This window comes from Nestor notabilis, unplaced genomic scaffold (genome assembly GCF_000696875.1).
Source record: "Nestor notabilis isolate BGI_N333 unplaced genomic scaffold, ASM69687v1 scaffold28091, whole genome shotgun sequence".
In the NCBI taxonomy this organism is placed as follows: domain Eukaryota; kingdom Metazoa; phylum Chordata; class Aves; order Psittaciformes; family Psittacidae; genus Nestor; species Nestor notabilis.
The window spans coordinates 2,197-25,296 of NW_009913805.1; the positions used below are offsets into that span (position 1 = coordinate 2,197).

A 23,100-nucleotide genomic window follows, 5' to 3' on the forward strand; every position below is an offset into this window, starting at 1 on the left:
GATTTCGATGGAGTTCACTGGGGTCCTTAGGACAGAATCATTTATTTAGTGCTTAGCTTTTCACCTGAGATTTTCTGCTAACATTACTTGCAGCAAAATTCTTTTCTGTGCAGTCTGATACAGGAAAATTTTGCGGATGTAATCAAATAAGGAGATTTAAATATGTGAACATACTGAAATTAATCAGCTCACATTGTGAAACATGAAAGGGATTTTATACCTTGATGTTTCTTGCACTTTTGTTATTATCTGTTCCCTCACCATGCAGGGGTTTCTGCATTTAAAAAAATAATGTAGTGCTAAAAAAAATTTAAGGTAGCAGTCTGTTTTCCATCAAAAACCATTTCTTCTTCATGAAAAGTAAGAACATTGATTTCCTACATGTATTTTTTATATAGTCCTAAAGCGAGGATTAAAGTTTTGCAGGTCAGATCCTTTATCTTTTGTAAATTATTGCACTTGTGCATTATGGACTGCAAAATGTAAAAGAACAGCAGCAGTTTAATGTAGAATATTAAAAGAAAAAATAAGCTATATAAAAATATAACTATTAAAGTAAATAAAATCCTATATTCCATTTAAAAATAAACCCACAAACTTCTATACTCAGTCATGTTCTGACTTTCTCACTTGCACTCAGTAACAGCCTGTTCTACAGATTCCATTAAGTACTTGGGGACTAAGGTTTTCCTTAATCTAATTTATGTCAAGATCTGCCTCTTGATGAAAGATACGTAACCCAACCAAAATAAATCTTCTGTGTATACTTTGTTTTAGGGATGATCATTAGTAGTAGTGCATAATGCTACACTGGGATTAATACAGAACTAATGAACCTGTATCCAAAGGTTACATAATCCTATTTAAAGTTTTATAGTAGTTCAGTGCTGTTTTCTGTTCATGTGACTGTTTCACCCGTCGCCTGTTTCAGTTACGAGACAACCTGCAGCAACTTCAGGAATTGCTTGGAAAACATCACAATAGATTTTTCAAGACTTGCTAGCAGGTATGCTCACTCTAATGTTCGAGAATCCAATGCCTTGGCCAGCTACAACTCCTGATCTCTCGTTAGGTGTGGTATAAATATAGAACAAAAGGCTTGCCATCCAAAGATTTTGGTCTCTTCAGCTCTCCTGGGCAGACCGCAAAGCAGTTTTTCATCCTGTACGCACTGATGAACAGTGTAATGCACCTTCTGTCTGACTAATCCCAAAACTGAGTACATCTTTTGTAATAGTCTTCTGAATTTTTTCATCAATACATCATATGGGAAAGTGCTTGCTGAATCAAGGTCCAGAATATTTCCGGGATAACGTGAGCTAAAATTTGGAGATTTCTAGAGATCTGCATCATTCAGACAAACAATCAGGTTTTTCTTGAAGTGCAAAGATTGGTCTCATTGCAGAAAATGCTTATATTGTACCGGCGGATAAATACTGCTGTGAGTTCACAGGTAGGACAACACCAGCAGCCCATCATCATGAAGCAAGTCTGCGCATAGCCTAGTGAAATGGTTTTCAGAAGGTGGAAAGAAACAGGTCATGGTTAATTCTGAGTACACACCACTTGGAAAAATAAACTGTTTGTATGTGTGCCAACTAAAAACCACCATGTTCAATGTGGCCTCAGAGAAAGTAACTATTCTGAGGCAGCTGCCTTCTGACTTGTGTCTGCATTGGACAGTTCAGTCAGGGAGCTGCAGTTCTGAAGTTTACTAGCTCTCACCTTCAAAATACGACTATAATGATAGAGGACAGAAACTCTCAAAACACTCTTTAAGCTCAGATTGGAAGTTTTTTGTTTGGTTTCTTTTCTTATTTAATGACAATAATATAAGTATGTAATGAGTCCTGTGAATAGAGATCAGAATTCAAGTCTCTTTGGCCTTCTATTCCAAAATGCTTCCATTACAGACTCATGGTGTCTTTCTAGCTTTTTTAATCCTTCATTCCTTTCTGCACTGTGACTTACAGAGGAGTGGAAAGTGCTTCTCCCCATGTTAGTGATAAAGAATAATATTTGCATCTCTTGCAATATTCATACCAACCAGAAGAGGAGGGGGTCAATCAGGGATACCAAGTGTGCCATTCAAGTGACCAAGCCCTGGTGAAGTTTAAAAAGCTTTTGCTTAGGGTCTCAGTTTCTCCTCTCACCAGTCTGCTTTCCAAGATGACATTTCCCTTTCCTATGGGACTTCGTGCTATGGTAGAAACTACAATGCAGGGTGATGCTGAGAACCTCTACCCAGCCACAACTTCTCTTACCATCTTCCCTCCAGGGACCTCTACATCCCACATACGCAGCAGCCTTGCTGCAGCATTTTGCTAGAGCATCACTGAGAGAAGGATCATGACATCCTTGTGGATCAGAGAGGTCAAGCACAGGGTGCTACCCCAGTTTAGATCAGGAATTAAGAATGGTGTTCTGACTAGTACCACAATAGCAGTATAGGAGGGACAGATAGTAATGGAATGTTCTGAGGTATTGATGCAACACCTCAGGCTATAAAAGGGCATTTAGATCAATCTCCTGTTTCTGAATAAGTGGCTTGTGTTATTTTATTGGCTGTTACTTTAGCAGTAAGTGCTACTTTCTTTTCTGGCAGCAACCTGTAAATACAAAATACCCTGGTATTGCTTTAACGGTATTGTTGCATGGTAGTCATGTTCAGTACACTGCTTTGCTGCAGCTTCCTGTAAAATGTTCAGATTGTGCAAGAAAGCGTTTGCTGTGTTAAAAGAAGGAATGAAGGGAGTAAGTTGAGCATAATTTTGGACTCAGAAGCCTCAAGTCTTACCAGGTCTTCTTTTAGCCGCCTAACTCATGCTTATCTATGTGTAAGCCCGTGTAAGGCAAAAGTAGTCCTAAAATTATAGTGGAGATGCTCATGCACACATAACCTACTATTTTTCAAGACTTCTTCCACTAAGAAGGTACCCAAGGAGGTTATTTATTTATGGAGAAAAAAAACTGTTGAGGGCTCAGTTCATCTGTCACTCGTACAGCATGACTCAATGCTACAGACAAAGGTATAAAGCCAGCAGTGTTGCGTAAGTAACAGACACATTCAGTTCTAAATTGCATACCTCTTCCTGAACATCAAGTTCATCATCAGGCCGGCTTGTTTCTGTGAATTCTATGGGCTCTTTAGACTCCTGCATGAGTGAAATCTTGACAGAAAGAAATTAAGAAACATGATGAGCTATGTGTTGCCTGTACCATTGAAATCAATTTATTACTGTGAAGTATCTTAAAACACAGAATGCAACTAGGAAATGCACAGAGAAGGGCAGTAGGAATGAACACTAGTGTGGAACAGCTTTCATACACACTCACACCAAGAAGAATGGGACTCTTCAGCTTTGATCAGAAGTATATCAAATTATTAATAGCGTTGGGAAAGGGAGCAGGGAATGGTTATTCATTGCAGCTAACAATCCAGAAATCCAACAGGCTTAAAACAAGAAATATTTGTCATATAACACATTTAAAATTACAGAACCCATCTCCACAGGATAGTGTCAAGCTAAAACGTGTAAAGGGATTCCAGAAGGGGTATGACAGACACATTGATGAAAACTCCATCTGTGGCAATTAAATATAATGGCTCAAATGCAACCTCCAGCTGAGGAAGTTCTTAAGCTGCCAGTTTTCAGAAACTAGAAAATGTATCTTAGGATGAAGTGTTCTCTGTATATCCTCTTTGTCGTGTTCTTTCCACTAACAAGGTCCTGGGGTTGACAGACCCTTCATTTGATCTAGCAAAATACTCATGTACTACAGAAGCTGTCCAATTTACTAGACTCCCACTTGTTTTGTACTACAGCTTTATGTCTAATTTTCAATCATGCCATGCTATAATGGAAATTGCAAGAATGAATGACAGAAGGAAGGGAAATGTACTACTGGATACCTTTTCAAATATAGGATCCTGGTTTTCACTGTATGTCATTTGATTCCTTATGTAGAGCACAGCATCATGGACAGTCAAGAAGAATGCATCTTTCCTGACAGTGTCATCAAAGAATGCACTCCGTTCCAGTTGAGATATAAGGTTGTCTGAATAAAAGAAAGTCGTAACAGATTAATGCAATTTGAAGTAATTTAAGAAATAAATGTCAAAATAGAGAGTTACAACTATCAGAAATCAAATGTATAGCCAAATCAATCAATCATAGCTTTGTCTTGACTTTTAGTTTCCATATTTCCTTTAAACCCCACCATTCTTTGCGTGCACCACAGCCCATCATGTTTATCAGTGTCACAATTCACATTTTTATTAGAACAAATGCTCCCACAGACACATGTAGATATCCATTCTCATCCCTTCTCATCTTCATTTTATTCTTTGCATGAGTGGTAGTAGAAATACTTTGATGTTTACCTTGATATGAAGCAAAGTACACTCTCACATCAATTCTCTCAAACTCCCGAATTATCTAAAATAAAAAAAAAAAAACAAAACTAACTTTGCAACAAGGACAAATAAAGTCTGTAAGAAGAAAATACATACATGTATATATGCATATATATGTAATGTAGAGGCACACAAACACACCCTTCATTTGTTTCTGAGTGTCTTCATTGCAAATTGTATGTTTGTTTATTCATGGTAAATAAGGAATTGCTATACTTTGCTCTGCTTAAAAATCAGTAGTTAAGTACTTGGTTGCTGAAGTTTCCTATCTTCGACTATTTAAGTTTATCAATTTTACACATAAATACATTGCTGCCTATTAAGGTTCTCATTCTGTTCTCATAATATGAATAATCATGTGAGAACCACATGGGCCTGAGCAAGCTTTACTTCCCCCCTTGTACGTGTGATATGATACACTAACATGCAAATATGTCCCTCGTGCAATGCACCAGATGGACCTGTTCTTGCATGTAAAAGATGCTTATGGAAAGAGCCATGTCTATGGACCCCACATCTTGTTTGTCTCAATAGTGGGAACTGAATCAAAACTAGGCAGAAGGCTGAAGCAAGGCACACAGCATTCTGGTATTTCAGGTAGATAAAAGATAGGACACTGGGTTCTACCTCTGGCTCCCTAGTGGCAGGCCAGTCTCTTAAAACAGTATTTTCAGAGGTGATTGATTGCTAATTCCATCCCCTTCTGTTCATTGATAAACTAGAGTCTTGGTAATCTAAGGTCTCATCTATAGATAGGCTAAGCAGTCCCAACTGCAAAATGAAGTTAGTGAAAGCATCGATCCAAACATACAAAGTATCACAAAAGACTAATGACTGAACAATCTGGTTCTACACACTTGTAGCAGGACACCAAAAAATAGTGGAAATACTTGGCCTTAATCTCTTCACCTCATTTCCCCCTCCCTAAACTAGGAACATTATCTCTTTACATAGCGTGGTGTTTGAAGATGAATTAATGAATGTTGGTGAAGCGCTCTGATACTAGCCACAGAAAACCATGTAAAGAAATGAATCATTCTTCCTTCCTTCATAATTTAATACTGAATGAATAAATAAATCTTGTGGCTAAAGACTGAAAAGTGATGGTAAGATGAAATATTTACTACCTCTGTGTTGAGTGAGCATCATCCTGTGCCCAGATTAAAGCAGGAGGCATGTGGAAAGAAAATATATAACTAAAATATTTCATAATATAGGCATACAAGGGGACCACTATTTGCAGTTCTAATTTTAGAGTACTTGATTATGCAACCTTCATATTGCTCTTTTAATGCATTTTATTTTTTTTCCCCCACAAAATAGGCACATGCCAATATTCTACATCTTGCTGTATGAGTTTTGAAGGTATTTTTCAACAACAGACTTCTAAAACCCCAGAAATTAACTTCAGCTAACAGCTCTTGATTTACATACTAATGACTTAGTTTCATTTTCATGGAACCCCAGAAAAAAATTGCCCTTACCGTTTTTATTGATCTTACAGCTACAATATCCAAGAAGGTTACTGCTCCAAAATCAAGAATGAGACTGTGGATGGGCACTTTGGGGATGTTTACTTTGACTGGGAGTTCTGAATTCCAGTCCACCTGGATCTCTACTTCTTTTGTGGGAACTTGAAGATCTTGGTTGTCTTCAGGTTCCTCATCAGTCTCAAAAGCTTCATTATTAACACCAGGCTCACTGATGATGCCATTCTAATGCACAGACAATATATGGAATATAGTGTTTAAACACGGAAAAAGTTTTGGAGTTACAGGAAATAGTTCTCTGTCATACCTAGCAAAGTTGGTTAGCATAAGCAACACCACTTTATAAGGCAAGCAGCCATTCACTATGACTAAGCATGTCTCGTATTCATCCTTCCCCTCATTCTCCTCATTCTCAGACCTTGAAGGTCCTCTGAACCAAGCAAACAAACCAAACAGATTTCTTCCTTTCCTTCCTACCAGCCTCAAAATTGTTGGATCAGGCTGATTGCTTCCTTCCTTGCCAGCCTCAAAGGTTCCAGGCACCCAGCCGACCAGGTGTTGATGATCCCATCAATGAACAGGGAAGCGTAACTGTGCACAGAGCACTGTCTATAAAATCAAGCAGTTACAAGGTGGGGAATTTGGGCTGGAACTGCTGCTGGAGAGTGAGACCTGTGGCTACTGCCTTTAAGGAGGATGTGAAAGGCTGTGTCTACCAGGCAACTGATACAGCTTATCTATGCATCAAAAGCTGGATAACAGGAGCATGTACCCATGAAAAAGCCATCATTTTTACTGCACAGAGACAATCTGAGGTGGTGAAGGGTAGGGGTAAGATCAGGGAATCTCTTGCTTCCACTCCTATTAACACTGTGACTGTCAGAGCTGCCTGGATCTGTGGGATCTTTGGCAACAGGTGTCTTGCTCTGCTAAGTCTCCTGCAGGTCCCAGACTTCCAGCCATGGTAGTAAGTCACAGTAGTAAGTACAGAGGAACTCATAATTAAGGCTCAAGTAATAAGCACTAACAGTAATATTTTGAGAAATAATAGAAAGAAAAAAAAACGTTTTACCTTAGTAGCTTTTAATTTCCCCTTTTTGATTAGCTTTTGTATCTTCCTCAGTGCTTTGAGTCTCTTATTATATACCTTGACTGCATCAAATCCCACCTACAGAGAAAGGATCAGAATTATTTAACTTTACCTAGATAAAATTCTGAGGAAATCCCAAAGACAGTTAAGAAGCATCCAAATCCATCACATTATCACTTACTGTGGATTTGAGGCTGCTTTTCAGTCCATCAATGTTAGCATAAAAAATTGGACTTGAAAACTTGAGAATCTTCACACCTTCTGGTTCTATAACCTAATGCCAAAGAATATAAGGTTATGCAGCAACAACTGTATTTTGGCTAATACGAAGCAGTTTACCTGTTTCAAAAGTTCAACTACGTATCTAATTCACAAAATAATGGCATATCTTTTCTGATAATTTTGGTGGTGTAGTTTATAGAAGCTTAATGGTCATGGTGATGTAAGTTTTAGAAGCTTTCAGCTCCAGGATGCAATATGGACCAACCATCTGGATCAAGAATTCAGTCCTGAAACTTGTTATCTTTGAGCAATACACTTCCAAATTCAAGTTGTCCACAATATGCACAACTTTGTCTTACACTGGCTTGTCGACTGAACAGAAACAACTCAGCAATGACTTACATTTTTGTAGTCCTTGACCTTCTTGTAGATGTCTGTGCCAGGAATGTTTCCAAAGCCACCCCATGAAGGACTAACAGAAACAAACAGACAAAATAGTGAAGGTAAACATCACACTTAGGCCTTCAGAGAATTGAATGGATTGTTGCATACAAACTGTCATCAACTCTTGTAGTCCACTGTCTTCTGCCAAACTAAGTCTCACTCTAAAAGTGTATCTGCTTTGTGTCACTGTGTCTTTTTCCGATTCGTAGTGAATGGTCCTTTTCAAAGACAAGGTACTTTGGTCTCAGCCTACTTGCTGCACCATTCTTATGTAGAACTGAAGGAGAACTTGTTCCATTTCTTCCACAAACCAGAAAAATGTTTTAAAAGCAGATCAGTTTGGTTTGAATGAAAACTTTATTTTTTTTACTCTGAAAACGACTGATTCCTTTTTTTGTTTCAAATCAACTGAAACTATACATTTACATTCTCTTCAGATTACTTACAACTTTTTGTCCAGCCCTTTTAATTTTCATTTCCATCAATAACAAATCAAAATATTTTGCAGTATCCATATATATTTTTAACAGATGAAGCAAATTGTTTTGAAGTTTGCAAAGCCTTATCTTCCTTTTAATGTTGATTTCACATATCTGAGTCGAATTTGGGAATTTTTGGGGTTTTGAGGCTCTTCAAATTCCATTTTTTATAGTCTACTATCCTGTGACAACTCTTGCAAGGCTTTATTTTTATGCATTTGCTGACAGTGCAACTGTCCTTTGGCATTGCTAGTAACCATACTCTCTGGACTGAAGGAAAGGAGTTATATTGTATTATTAGAGAAAAGATAAATAAAAAGTTATAAGATGGCCAAATGAGATTCTGCAAAGCCATCTTTTCTCACTATACCACTACCATATGTTCTTTGAGCAGAAACACATCAGCCACAAGAACAAATTTTTCCCTTATTCTCATTCTTTCTCCTACTCTCACAGACATACACTCAGTATTGTATAAGCAGTAAGTGAAAAGGTTATTGGTATATGCAACATACTCTTCTAGTATTACATACTAAGAGTTCCTATCATGATCAGTCAATTAGAGAAGCTCTTCATACATCTTTTGGTATTTGATCTGGAATGTTCCTATTCCTTTCTAAAACTCAGTTACGTGGGTACATTCCTTTCTAAAACTCAGCTACATACCACCAAAGTACCCATCATGATATAGAATAAATACCGATAGAATAATGTAGCTTCTTTTTTATCAGTGTAATTAAGTGATAGCACATAGACAGTGTTTTATTCTAAAGAAGAGATTTTTTCCATTCCAAAATTTCTGTAAGCCCAAGCAGATTTTCTGCCACAAATCATCTTGCTTTTCAGTATATTGTCTTTCTTTTTCATGGTATAACAAGAACAATTATTTCTGATCCTATGTTACTTACAACTGAACTCTCAGCACAACTGTCAGCAATCCAAACAAAAGGCCAGCAAGTAATCCCAAATCAAGTCCCAAAATGATGGATGCTACACATGTAAAAACCCAGATCACCTGGAGAGGAAATAACAAATGTAAAGTCTCTTAATTATAATTCCTGGTCACACTAAAGAATCACTAGACCAGACAATATACAAAGCAGAAGAATATAACTATGGAGATAACAATAGCACACTGGGAATTAGCTGACTTCCATACAAAAGTCTTCCCAACAGTTCTCCAGTGTTGGAGATCCAGTTTCTTCAGTGAAATTAAAAGAGATGCAGCTAACCATTGCATTTTCTTCTTTTTGATGGTGGCAATCTTTGTTAATCTTTCATTGGAAACAGAAAAGAATTTACTTTCCCAAGATGTAAAATACTGCAGGCATACAGAGAGAGAAGAGAGCTCCTCAGTGGTATCTGAGAATCAGAACTGCTGCAAAGAGAGGTATTTCATATTAACAGGTTGATGGCACTCTCTAACATCTCCACTGAATATTCAGGCGGAACAGTTGAAGTGGGCTTCTCAGTTCCTCCCTACGTCACTGCCCAGGCAGAACACCCAGTGGACCCAATCTTTCAGAAAGCTGAGTGCCTGCACTTCTTGCGGCAGTCAGTGGGATCTTTTACCTAGGCAGAAAACTACTAAATGATTGACTAAATATGTTCAGATCTGCCTAAGCAGGTACTGCCCAATGACTGTAAAATCTAAGCATAGTAAGGACTGCATGGAGAATTTACTTTCCATGCAATGTTTTCCTGCCCTAACAGCCACACTGAAGGTCTATTCCACAGAAAACACAGTGGGATGTGTGCAAGTACCCTGAGATATAGTTGTAGTGGTTTGTAGGAAAAGCCTGTTCGTATATCCCTTAGCATGTCCAATGAACCCACATTCTAGCTTGGCTTAGTCTTGCTTCAATGAGAAAATGTATTTTCTGAGGACTACCTGAGATTATCCAGGCAAATGGGATGCTATTGTGGTAACAACATAAATATATGTACATGAATTAAGAAAAGGTCAGCTTTTCTGACCCATTTAAACTGTGCAAAAGACAAAAGAGAATGGTAAAGGTGGCAACAGGCCATCTTTATTCCGATTTCCAAGCCATATCAACACAAGATTGCTGTAAACTATGATAATTGCTATGAAGCAGTCATCGCTGCAAAGAATACCCCGATTGGCACCCTTACTGTGAGGTATAGGGAATAAAGAAGATGAGCAGAATACTACGTAAAACTTGAAACTGGGGAATTTTTAACTGATGTTAACTCTACAAAAATTCTGTGTATGTGGTAGTTAAGAGAATCTTGGATGGTATTAAGCAGCAAAAAGAAAACCATACAAGAGCATTCAGGAGAAAAGAAAGAATTAGGTTACTTACAGCATCCACTTTATTCTGTCTCCACAGACGTGGAACGTCAAACACTTGCATGAACATCCCTTTCAAGTTAGCTATGACTACAGCTGCCAACACAGACTGTGAAAATGATGAAAAAGTGTTACTCAGAAGCAGAACTGTATATTAAGATAGCGCTCAACATTATACACGGTAAACCAGAGCCTCATCTGGTATCAGTCACCATAGTTTAAACAGGGCTATTAATCCTGGCCATGGAAGTTGAGCATTTGGGTGTCTGGTGCTGGTGGCTGTGCTGCAGAGGCAAGTACAGTACCTTTTGTAAGGGCTCTAGCAACTTCCCCAGGGCAACAATGGCAATCAAAACAATCCCAGCTGAGATTATGCCAGCAACCTGTGAGGAACAGAGTGTTTATAGGAAATGAACTTATTAAGACTCTATCTTATGTTTCTAGGATTACAAAGGAAAATGCACAAGTAGTTTCACATCACATTTCTTTAGGAACAAGGAGACCTGCCAAATTGCCATTGTGTTTAGGTGCACGTGGGCCATCATTATACACTTCAGCTAACACAGAGAGAATTCAATTAAACAGGTAGTATAAACAACTGCACACAAGGTAGTAGCTCTTGGAAGGGTTGCACTGCAGAGACAAATTGTGTGTCAGCCAGAAAAGGGCTTGCTGGATAATGCGTTGCTCTCCTCTGTTAAAGAATGCAAAGCTGTAGTACTGTAAGCCAGCACAGTTTACTCAACATGAGAAAGATAGCACATGGGCAGATGATGAATGGCAAATAACAGGGCTGCTCAGGCCAACACACAGGAACTTAAATATCTCTTAGGCAGCTGTAAGAGGACTTCTTCCCTCATCCTGAATTCCTACTGTGACAAATTCAGTCCCTTAATTGGGAATGAAATTCTGGGGAATTAAGCTTGAAGGATTTCTGACCCCTAATGTAATTCATGCCACATAAAACTTGATTGCCCTCCTCTGGCAGAGCTACAAAAATTACTCACTACTAGAGCACAAGCTGCTAGCTAAGACACCTCTGGTTTTCCATGTGCCAGCAACACAATCATTTTAGGACTACTTTCAACCCAATGTGAAAGCTGTGTCTTATACAAGATTAGATTTACCTGTGCACAGTACTAGTAGGAAGAAGTCATTACCTGAGTCTTACCACCTGTACTTTCTTGGACTGCAGTCCGTGAAAGAGCAGTAGTTGCAACAAAACAAGAAAAGGCACCTGAAAAAATGTTGCTGATCCCAAAGGCAATAAATTCCTGAAAGGTAATTGGATGATGCTGTAAATACAGATGCCTGAAGACAATTTTCCAATGGAGAATGACAATATTTTCTATAGTAGTTTATAAAGTAGGTAGCACAATAATATTGATAAGAGTATGGATTAGTAATAGCTGTTACATGTTTACACAAATTCCTCTTGTGCCAGTCTTACCACCTGTCTTTGGGAACTAACACAATGAAGTCGATACACTCTCCCTCACATGGACATACTCATCTTAGTATAAAGACATTTAAAGTTCATTTCCAACAATGTCATCAAACCTAACATTTCTAACAATTACACTGGTATAACTGCATCAAGAAATGGGACTTGTATAAATTTAAATCCCAAGCATCATCAGCTAAACAAATAATTTTAATCAGTACAAAAATCTGAGTTGAGACAAGCCTTTAATTAATGCAAAGCATTGTATTATTAGTAGAACTAATCAGGAACTTTGCAATAAAACAGTTTCACTGAAAACTTCTAGTTTGTTGAGCCAGAAGTTTCTCACTCTAAACATCCCAATGAACTCACGCTGAGTCCCAGGCAGCGTTCTCATAGACTTGCCCCAGGGTCACAGATGCTGGCATTTACTGATGCTGATTGTTCTGCACAAGTGACAAGGACCCTGGGGCCTTTATGTCCTGGGATCTGGGCCATTCCTCTGCTGGGAAATGAGGCATTTGGGAGCTGCCTGCAACCCCATATAATTGACAGAAACATTGTTTTCACCAAGCCAACAGTCACAAGAGCTTTTCACTCACTGCAAATTTTTAAAATACAATTTAAGATTTGGTTTTTACTTTCTCTCTTCTTTTCTCCAAAATTAAATTTCCTGTAAGCTTTTAATTAAGCTCAACTATAAGAGCAGGATTTTGAAGTTACATTCTTTAACAGAATGGACCTATTCCTGTGTAACATCTGTGCTCTGCAAGAAAATGTTGTAAGTATTGTTCTTAGTGTTCTTAGATCTTAATGGTCTGTGCATCTATCAAGACAAAATAAGCACTGGCAGATAATAGTATTGACCTGTCCTTCAAAATTATTTCACTACCTGCTGCTATGATGTTATTCTAACTTCTCCTATTCAAGTAAACTATTTGTCCATCATTCATGTCTGTTTTTAACCTTTGTTACATGTAAAATTCATAGCATACTATTGAAAGGAAAGCACTTTGCTTTTATAGCCAGAAATTCTACTACCACAATATCTAATTAGTATCTTTGAAGCACATCAGTGCTGGCAGAACAGCATATTCCTCAAAAGAACAGCATAAACAGCAGTTCCAGGAACATGTATTACTCTTTCAGATTTAATAAACTGAAAGTCAATGCATTTTAGGCAACTTTAAATCAAAGCGTTACTAGATATGAACTTTGTGTATTGTAAAGAGACAAACATGTTCAGCAGTATATTTTGTTACATCCTGCAAAAGTGTTTCCAAAATCAAATTTCATGTAATCCATTAGTGCTAAAATAAAGGACTCATTAAACAAAGTACTCAGCTTATCTATTTATTGTAGTGAGTGCATTTTCTCATATGTTCAAAGGATAAAATTAAAAATTAGCATAAAGACATAGGACAAGGAAGCTTTCTGACATTTTTACTCCCACACCCATGGGCAAGTGACATAACCCCTGGAAAAAGACACTGAACAACTGCAGGAATCCTCTAAGAGCTTGTGAATGCACAGCTCATGTAACACTCTAGCTATGTGCCTTTAGAAACCAATGATCAAAACAATTCAGCCATTTGGTACAGACAGTTATTGAAGGATGTTGATATGCTGGTAGGCATTTACTTCTGTGAAGCTGCAAGACTTAGCTATACAGGTAAAATACATTTATATCGATGTAACTGGTGTCATGCTGAGAAGCACAACAATTTATTCTGTAGGGATAAAATCATGCCCTAACTGAAAAGTTCAACTGATATAAATCCTGCACAGAGCCTAACACTAAATAAAGCTGTCTGGAGCAATTTCTTAACTTGACATTGTCCCCCATCCCCAGCAACACACCTCAAAATATACCTTACAAGGGGAAATGCAAAGCAGGTTGCTGAAGCTGGCCATTTCAACTTGACATCACCAGAAAATCCCTTATACAGTGCTTAGCTTTAATTACCTTTTCAGAGTTACTGGAGCCACTAAAACAATACAAAAGGAATTAATTCCATGAAAAGCCCATACTTAAGGTAGAGCACATCTGGCTCATCTCTATGTGGTAAATTTGTCATGTAATATATGGCCATTTCAGCCTTTTTTTTTTTTTTTTCCCAGTAGTTGAAAGAATTTCTCCTGTCAGACTTCAGCTTTAGTCTGAAAAATGTGCGTGGATGATGTTTCTCTCATTTGGCTACATGAAACAGAACTTACATTCACTGTGTTTATAAACTCTTTTGATTATACATACCTGGTTTCCATCAATAGCATAGTCATACTTGGTTGCATATACTTTCCCCACAGATACGGCAATAGCATAAGCAACAATAGCAATGGAAAAGGAGGCTGCTATCATCTGGGAAAACAGGCTGACATCTGGAGGTTCAGGAGGCAAAAATCTAGCATTTAGAAAATACATTAGTGTTATCATCTTTGATCAAATTCTGTTCTTACTAGAATTGTCAAGGAGTTTGAGGCAGAGGCATACAGGTTGCTTATAATATGAAGTGTAATGTTTCAAGTTAATAAAAAGGTGGAAACAGCCCATTGACATACAGAACACGCTTATCTAGCTTTCCCAAATCCTGATGCTATTAGTCAGCAACAAAGCTCTCATTGTTCTCAGCATGACTGAGATTTGGCCTTATGATAGCAAAGTGAAAAAGTACATTTTTTGAAGCATTGAATAAAGGATGTATTGAATAGTATGATGAATTACATAAATATGTTAATGACGCTTCATACTATTGTTAACATACTTCTTCAGAAGATCTCAAAAACATGTTATCCCCTACTGTGTTCCCTCAAATTTTAATTAATCAAGCCCTGAATACCAAATGGAATGTGAAGGTTACTACTGTGAAGTGCTCTGAATCTTTCAAGTGAAAGTCTCTACCAGTGTAATCCTCAACATCCTTGCTCCTATGACTATGGAAGTGACTAGATTGACTGGGATAATAGCAGTGGCATGAATATGAATCACAGTGGGAGGAATAACTTGCATTTACAAAAATTAAATCTATGCAGAATTTCATTAGTAATTTTTTTTTTTTTTTACAATTTCCCATAGTCATAGATTCACTTTATGAAGCAGCTCCTTCTCAGATGAACTTCATGAATCCAGTAGATATTCCTAAATCCAATTTACAGGTGAAGGAAAACTAGGCAATGTATTTGGGTAGCATACTTGACAGATCCAGAAGTAAAACTCAGGAAATCTCCAGCTCTGAGATCTAAACTCAGCTTGCAGCTCTCAATTTCTCTTTTATGTCTTTTCTCTTACCATTGTAATTTTTATCCAATTAAAATAATACCTATTTCCCAGAAAACAAAGGCACTTACCCTCTTGGAATGCTCTTAACAATGCCTGCATTGTATTTTTTTTCAAAGTCAGCAGCATATGAAACGCCAGTGGCTACTATTGTCTGTAATAAAATAAAACAACAGCTTAGATACTTAAAAAGGCTTCTTGTCTTCCTGTAGCTAGCCCCACCTATTTTATCTGTTATCAGGTTTTGTTACACTCTTTTGCTTACCACAATAACTTCTATTGGTATAGGAATAGGTATCTTGTGTTTGAACCGATCGTTTATTTCTTTCACTACCATGCAGATGACAATGGTGAGGAGCCCAGCAATAAGGTCTGCAATGTTGGTGGTACCAATTTTTTCAAATGTTTCAATAAGAGTCTGAAAAATAAAAACAACATAAAACATGCCCATGTGCACTTTCAGTATGTTAAAATACTCATTAGAAGATCCAAGATGCATGGGGGTTTGGAGGAGGCTGAGTAACTTCTTCATTCAGGACAGTAACTCTCCCCTGAAGGATAGACTGAGGATAACATACTGTCAAAGGTGCTACAGAATCAGTGAATGGATGTAATGGTGAATTTAACTGAAAAAGCATAACTGCAAGAAATATCCACACTAGGGGCTTGTGTTCCCTAATTTTTAGGAAATCAATACTAAGTAAGAAGAGTTAAATCCCTACCTGTGTTTTACCTCTGCCTGTTCTTGGAGCTAGGAAAGGAAGATCTATAGCTTCTTCACTTTGTCCAAGGGAGCAAGGGAGATCCTCATCTCTCTATTCAAAAGATAGCTAGCAGACCTATGGACAAAACTCTGGTTCACTGCGTACCTGGTACCCACGGTCTGTGGATTACATGTTTCCTATTTCCACTGCTGACATACAAAGAATGAGTATGAACACGTGTCCTGCCAGGCTGTGGAGAATCCTACACTTGAGAAAAGCAGTCAGTAAACCTCACCTTAGGGTACATTAACCCTCCAAGCAGAGTCCAGTCCCAGGCTGGAGGACTCTCACACCTGAGCTGTGATAGGCAGCTCTCTTTTCTACCCTTGCTATGCCCTTGCTTGGTCTTACTGTTTATTGCAAGTAAGTGTACAGAGAAAACATGAAGGGCTCATTACAGAAAACCTAAATACTCCTCTGTCATCCTCCTAAGCATCAGGGTTATTCTCACTTGCCCCACCTCCAGGAAACAGCTTTAACAGAATGATCTGGCAGAAAATGGGATAGAAATAAACTTCTTGCATCCTGGTTAGCTCCCCAAATAGTGAACCGCCAATTTAAAAGCAAGGGGAGCAAGGGCAGTAATACCACTACTACCATTCTTTGGTCTTGAAGTAAAACAACTAAGTGCTTAATCAGCTGTTTTCTAAGCTAAAGTAGAAGCCTTCCTGAAACACTGAATCAGACAGATGTCTTTCACTGTGTGACTGAAGCCACTTCTTGCCCGTTGTACTGCTTACCCTGGATCCCATTCTCACTGACCATCATTCACACTGCCTCAGTTCGCAGGGGAACAGTAACTTCCTCACTTGGGGTTGCGGATTCTGCTAGTGTTGGATGCTTAGTGTTGCAGTTTGTTAAACACCACTTCTGAAGCAAGTCCAAAACTGGCTGAAGCTGGCACAGCAAGTCACTGGTTGAGCAGACCAGAAATCACAGTATCTTTGCTCTACACACTTCTGCAAACACATTGACTCACTTACCTGTAAGAACTCAGAAGCTTTGAGCTTTAACCTAAAAAGTCAACATTCCAGTCAGGCTTGCAGCAGCTGGAAGAACCATTTAATTCCTTTTCAAAAACACTAAATGTATTACCCTTCAATAAACATAAAAAATAGACATAGAAAATTCTGCTGGATTAACAAGTCCATCACCCTGCCAGGTCTGCTGTAAGGTCTGTTAGATAGTACTTTGTCTCATCTAATTTTCCTTGTTTTGAGGGACATTAATTCTGAAAAGGCCCATAACATAACACTTCCCCCTGCCCAAATAGTCCACCATTTTTTTTCCTAAACTTTGCCTTGCTGTTTGCAGTTATATTCATCCTATTATTGCTAATCTAGATGTCTAATGTATTTTTGGTGGTCTGGTTGCCTGAACGGGCATGTGAAATCTGTAAATACATCTTTTCATCTAGAACAGCCTCTCTTAGAAATCTGTAATTCTGATACGAAGTGCTATGGAAGATCTAAAATACCATGAGCCTGAATAGTTTCATGCTGAAGTCAGTGACAAAACTCTCAGTAATTTTTCTGGGGAAGGAAACTATTCTGTAATATAAGACCTCTAGGAATTCAGCAGTTCTGTAATCCAGCCAAGATGTTTCTCCATTTAATCATCTTCTCTAAGATCAACAAACGGAGCTGTGACGACATTTAGCCTCACCTTAACTAACCAGTTGGTACCTGGCCGCAGGGTGGGAATCCACATCCTTCTTTGGGTATTCACAAGTATGGCTATAGTGTGTAATGGAGAAGGATGCCCTTTATCAGAATGACCTGCTGGTTTAGGACTAAAGAAGCTTGGGACCAGTCAGACTTGGTAGTTGACCTGGCACTGTTAAGAAATGATGAAATATCATTCACAATAAGCCAGAAAGAAAGGGGTGGCACAGAAAGTAGTCTCCAGAAGTGACAACCTAGAGAAGAAGAACTGTTTTGCTGGCTAATTACGTTTAAACTTTATGTGAAAACCTGCTCTGCCTGAAAAAGACTTCAAGATGAGAATTGACTTTCTGTCTGGGAAATCCCAAAAGCAGCTACTTACAGCTGCACAGCTATAAATCAACAGTAGCAGATCTTCATGACAGGGAGAACTAAAGGAATGCCCTATACTTACCACCATATACATGGACCATTCCTGTATGAAATAGAAGCAGAGGATAATAACATAAAAATTCTGGCATAAAACCGAAACAGATTAGTAGGACATACTTACATATATTATGGAAAGGACACCATTATAGTTTTTTGTTGAAACATTTAGGACTATTTTCAATTGTGACACAAACACTTGAAAAGCAGCTGCAGTTGTGAATCCCCCAACAAGTGGATCTGCAAGGTACCTCACAATGAAACCAATCTGAAGGACTCCAAATATTACCTGGAAAAATCATGAAGAATAACAGCCTGCTAAACAACAAAAAGGTATACTTTTATTTGGTGATTTCATAAGCTTTTTCTTTTCTCTTTGCTACACAGTCTTAAGACCATATTCCACAATTGCCACCTAGTGTAGCTTAATTTTGTGCCATCCAAGGAAATAAAGGAGATGTTTATGTGTGAGAGGCTGCTCCAAGATATGCACCATTAGCACTTAGTTTCCTGCAAGTCTCTTGGTCTGCAATCTGCTGCCACAGACTCTGCCCAGGATAAGAAGAATAATTCCCCAAAAGCTCTTCAGAATTTGAGATTACTTTTTTTCATTTTTGTGTTTTACTACAGGAGAATGTCTTAATGCCCTACTACATACACCCATGCTGTACTTTTTCCCATTAAAATTAAAACAGTATCAACCTTGTGTCTTCAAGCCAACTATTTTACCTGTAAAATTCCAACCAGAAATGTGAGTGTACTAGCAATCAGCACTCTCTGTGCATCTCGGGATTCAGTGTCTATCAGTGTCCCAGTAACATTAGTCCCTGTAGCATTACTGCTGTCTATGAGAAAATTATCGTCAGGGGCCATGCTCAATACAACAGATCCCACCATCAAACTGACTACAGGGAATGGACCTGTAATGACAAGCAGAACACACTGAAGTTTAATATATGTTGAAAAGAAGCATTTATCAGACCAGATAAGCAAACTATCAATCAGCAAATCCATATAATATTTTAACTGGGTACATTAGTAATATTAGGGAACCAGGAGCCACAGGCACTGCACAAGGATACAATTCCTTCCTTAAGTAACTTACATTGTATATACAGGTGCAGTTTCATGTTTTGCTTAAGCCAATTTAGGGCTGTACCAAGGCCAAAAGGAGCAACATGTTCCAACCATCTCCCTTGTATCAGCACCACAACCAGACGAAACAGATCACTGATCCAGATGGAAGCAACAGTTATTTAATTTTTCTTTTTTTTTGTCTTTGGGTTTTTTTTATCATGGTTAGTTTTCAGCTGGTCCAGATTGCCACACAGCTACATGGTCAGGAATCCAAACACCACGGTGGTGGCAGGAACATGCAGTGAGGGGTAGGACCACATCTTTTGGCAGTAGTGTGGTATTACGTTGGCTAAAGATGACTGAAACTATATTTAGGGCAAGATACAGAAAGAGTAAGTGATCATTGTGTCAGCAACACACAATCTAAAAGTAATCATATTTGTTTCAGTTATTTAGGAAAATTATGCAGAAAAAGAAAATGTCATGAAATGTCTTAAAGAAGGATAAGTTAATTTTACAGATACCTTAGGGAATGCTTCATGAATAAGACTATTAAAAAAAGTATAAAGAGGAATGCTTGGTAATCTAGAAAGTAGTAATGTCAACATAAGCGGATGTGACAACTCAGACCTGGATAGCAAATGCAAGGTGGTAGGCAGGGTAGGAAGAGGCTAAGAGAGTGGAGAAAGCATACAGAAGTACTTGAGGCAGCAGAGAAGAAAGCTGAAAAAAAAAGCGTAATATCATGCCAAAGCTTTGGAAGGGGAAAACCATCTATTCTTAGTGGATATGAACAAGGAAAGACTCTATTTTATTAAAATGAAGAAAAAGAAATTCCAGTGATCAAGCTGTAACATTAAATTTAAATGTGAGAACTGACAGGAAACAACCCCCATATTTTAAAGAAAGTATTCAGGAAGAATCAACAAGGTTTACCCATAGCCTTGATGTGAGGATCTAGAGCGAGGCTGGAGTGGACACACAGGTTCTGGGTCTCCGCGACAGGCAAGAAGATGACATTGTCCACAGTGATCAAAAAAGGTTGCAGCAAGGAAGGCTCGTAGAGAAGACTAAAAGAGCTGTTTTAGCCATCTTGAGCTTTAGCTGATAGACAAAATGTCTGTTCACACTGCCTACTGAGGCCTTGATCTTGTAATTTCTTGCAAAGAGTATAGCCAAAGACAAGATTTAAACTTCAGCATAAATGCAAGCAAAAAGCATGCAGGGGCACAACTGAAGTTAGCTATTACGCACAATTGTCTGGACAGAGAAGAAATAAACCTTAAGTCCCACAAACGCAGCAATATTAATATTCAGCACAACCAATTCAGTTCAGAAAGTAGTTATCTTGTATGAAATACGAATGTTCACAGTAAGGATTAACATTTTGTAATAGGTAATTCACTGTAAGTTGAACACACGCAGTTACCAACTGAGATGTGCCTTGATGTTCCCAGGAAAAAGTATGTCAGAATGGGAAAAAAGGCAGAATAGAGACCATATCCAACAGGAACTGCAACCAGCAAAGCATATGCCAAACCTGAAATGACAGACCATCAGAATGTCAGGTTTAAAATCTCACAACAAACTACTACCTTGTCTAGAATAGACTTTCAGAAAGAATTACTTCTTTTGTCCAGATACAATTTAGAATGTGTTTTGTCTGCAAATCAGTTGCAGGCATATATGTGAATATCTATGACTGTGATTGGGGAAGACAGCGATAAGGATCAAAACTGTCAAATTTGTGTGATTTACTTTTGGTATTTAAGCTTATAAGCTGATACGGAGTTAAAAAAAAGGCAGCCTGATTTTCAGAAGGGCTGAACATGCTGAAGTATGTTTGTAGTGCAATAATTCAGAGTCTGTGCTTGAAATTTCTGTCTATAACTAGAACACTTCACATACCCCTCTTTCCTCTCCAGGGGCAGATTATTCACTCTTGCAACAGTGTTCCCCCACTTAAACTTCACACCTGAGCCTATGTTTTGTGCTTCCTATACAAATACAGGAACATCTTTCAGTAATTACTCATTCAACTACCAGCGTGGGATACCTGTGCAAGCTGCCAAATACAACAAAAAATGAAAAAACAAGTTGCTTTCAGGATCATATCCTGGTTAGCTCCCACTGCAGTGTAGTATTCTGCCTCAAAGATACTGCAAAAGCCATCAGAGTTCAAAACAATTTAAGTCCTGGTCATACTACTGTTACGGTTGGGAGGACTGCAAGCAACACACAGCTGCTGGAAGTTAGGGACTTCAGGGCCCTCAAAATACCAGAAGCCTCTTTTTTTGGCAACCATTTTGGCCAATTTTCCCCATATTGCATCATTTGGAATTTCATCTTTTTCGTTTAATACAGCTAGATTCAGATTTGTGCTAGTTTGGTTTTTTAATTATTATTAATTGGTGGGAGACCAGAGTGTATTTCAGCGATCAGTTTTACAAGTGGAATCTAATGGTGAGACCATCAGGTCCACTGTAAAAAAAATAAATGAGGGGGCTACATAAGAGCATAACAGCTGTTTCAAGTCATATGAAAAGCCCATGTAGTCCAGCCCCTTTTAAAAATGCAGGGGACTCCTGTAACTGAGGCACTACCTTCCACAGCGATCTTCCAGCTCTCACACAGGCTCTCTACAGGACTGAGCAAATCTCTTTCTTATTCCTCAGGTCACCCTCTGCCAGCTTTTTTATTCTGCCAGTCTGTGCCTTCCTAGCACGCTCCAGGGGAACGGACGGTAGGGAATACTTGTGGCTAATTGGGAATGCGTAACCTGCTTGCTTTGTTCCCAATATGAAGCTTTGCGCCCATGTGCAAACACTTCATTTCCACTGAGGGAAAATGTGGGGTCAGCACAGCCAGCTTAACCTCCCCCAGTCCTGAAAAATGGTGAAAATAGTGTAAGAACACTACTGACATGAAAGAAATGAATGTGCTGGATCACATCAGGGTTATAGCCAGTCTTGTCTTTGACAGTGGACCTTAGCAGCTGCCCCAGCTAGAATAGTTCTGCCCTTTAGGTCTTTCTTAACTAACTTATTTTATTTCTGTTTATTTCTGCCACTTTTCTATTTGTTCATCCACCAAACGCTTTCCTAATAAATATAATAAGAAAATAAGGAAATCTTATTATTGCAAGACATTTGCTGTAAATATCCATCAAGTTTATACGTTTTTTCAATGGGAATACCACCTCCTTGAGGGCTGTTCTCTGGAGACAGCTGAACAACCTTATGGGCCAGATTTTAAAGGAGAGTAGATATCAAGGTTGGGGCAATAAGTAGATTTCTGTAGGCAGATGCAGGAGAGCTATAGGTTCATATAACCAAGAAAGAGAAATAAGACCACGGGACCCACCTGATTTATCACAAAGTAATTAAAATTTTAAATATCAAAAATAATAGTCTTTGAGTAAAACCCTTGGAAGAAAAGTTAAATACATCTTGAGACCACATCAAAGGAAATTTAAATCTTCTAGCCAAGCAAAGGGGGGAAAGGAATAAATTAAAATCATCAATTATTTACTGCAAAATACTACCTAATATCTAGTATTAAATAACAAGTCTCACATCTGTAATTCCACCTGCGTAACACCCCTGTGTTCCGCCAGCTCGCTCACAGGGGGCCGACGTGCCGGGCTTTACCTTGCAAAGTGGCGACGAGGCCGGTGCTGACCCCCGAGATGATGTCGCTGATCAGCCACTCCTTCATGGCCAGCCACTCCAGAATGGGCAGGAAGGACTTGGTAATCTGAAAGGCCCTTTTTCTTGAACATCTGCGAGGAAACAAGTGATGAGCATACCCCACAGGGCTGCACTGGAAGGCCCCCGACATCCCCAAGCTGACAGCAAGCTGGGGCGATGCACATTTAAAGAGGCAATGACAGGCATGGTGATGTCTCCCAGACAGCGATGGGGCATGTATCGGTGACAGAAGTGCTGTCTGCTGGAGGAAGCTGCATCCGCCTCGACATGAGGGGAAGCGGA

General features: G+C 38.7%; 1 protein-coding gene across 1 annotated transcript; it reads right to left on the minus strand.

The window, feature by feature from the left end:
* Window positions 1–1,478: 1,478 nt before the first annotated feature.
* On the minus strand, window positions 1,479–22,948 carry SLC26A4 (solute carrier family 26 (anion exchanger), member 4). The gene is made up of 19 exons (XM_010023365.1): window positions 22,759–22,948; window positions 20,538–20,648; window positions 18,761–18,951; window positions 18,156–18,320; window positions 15,440–15,592; window positions 15,246–15,328; window positions 14,155–14,302; window positions 11,617–11,730; window positions 10,762–10,839; window positions 10,470–10,565; window positions 9,051–9,157; window positions 7,622–7,691; window positions 7,179–7,271; window positions 6,980–7,075; window positions 5,902–6,132; window positions 4,385–4,439; window positions 3,914–4,059; window positions 3,087–3,170; window positions 1,479–1,502 (listed from the first exon to the last, which is right to left on the minus strand). The coding sequence occupies exons 1-19, from the start codon at window positions 22,946–22,948 to the stop codon at window positions 1,479–1,481; spliced, it is 2,235 nt and encodes a 744-aa protein (XP_010021667.1).
* Window positions 22,949–23,100: the final 152 nt, after the last annotated feature.

Excerpts from the sequence above, each read along its gene's own strand:
- SLC26A4 (XM_010023365.1), bottom strand. The coding sequence starts at position 22,948 with ATGTCGGGGGCCTTCCAGTGCAGCCCTGTGGGGTATGCTCATCACTTG. Across the intron at positions 15,329-15,439 it reads TACCAATAGAAGTTATTGTG|ACAATAGTAGCCACTGGCGT; the intron begins GTAAGCAAAAGA and ends ATTTTATTACAG. Across the intron at positions 7,272-7,621 it reads AGGTCAAGGACTACAAAAAT|GTTATAGAACCAGAAGGTGT; the intron begins GTAAGTCATTGC and ends CTTTGGCATTAG.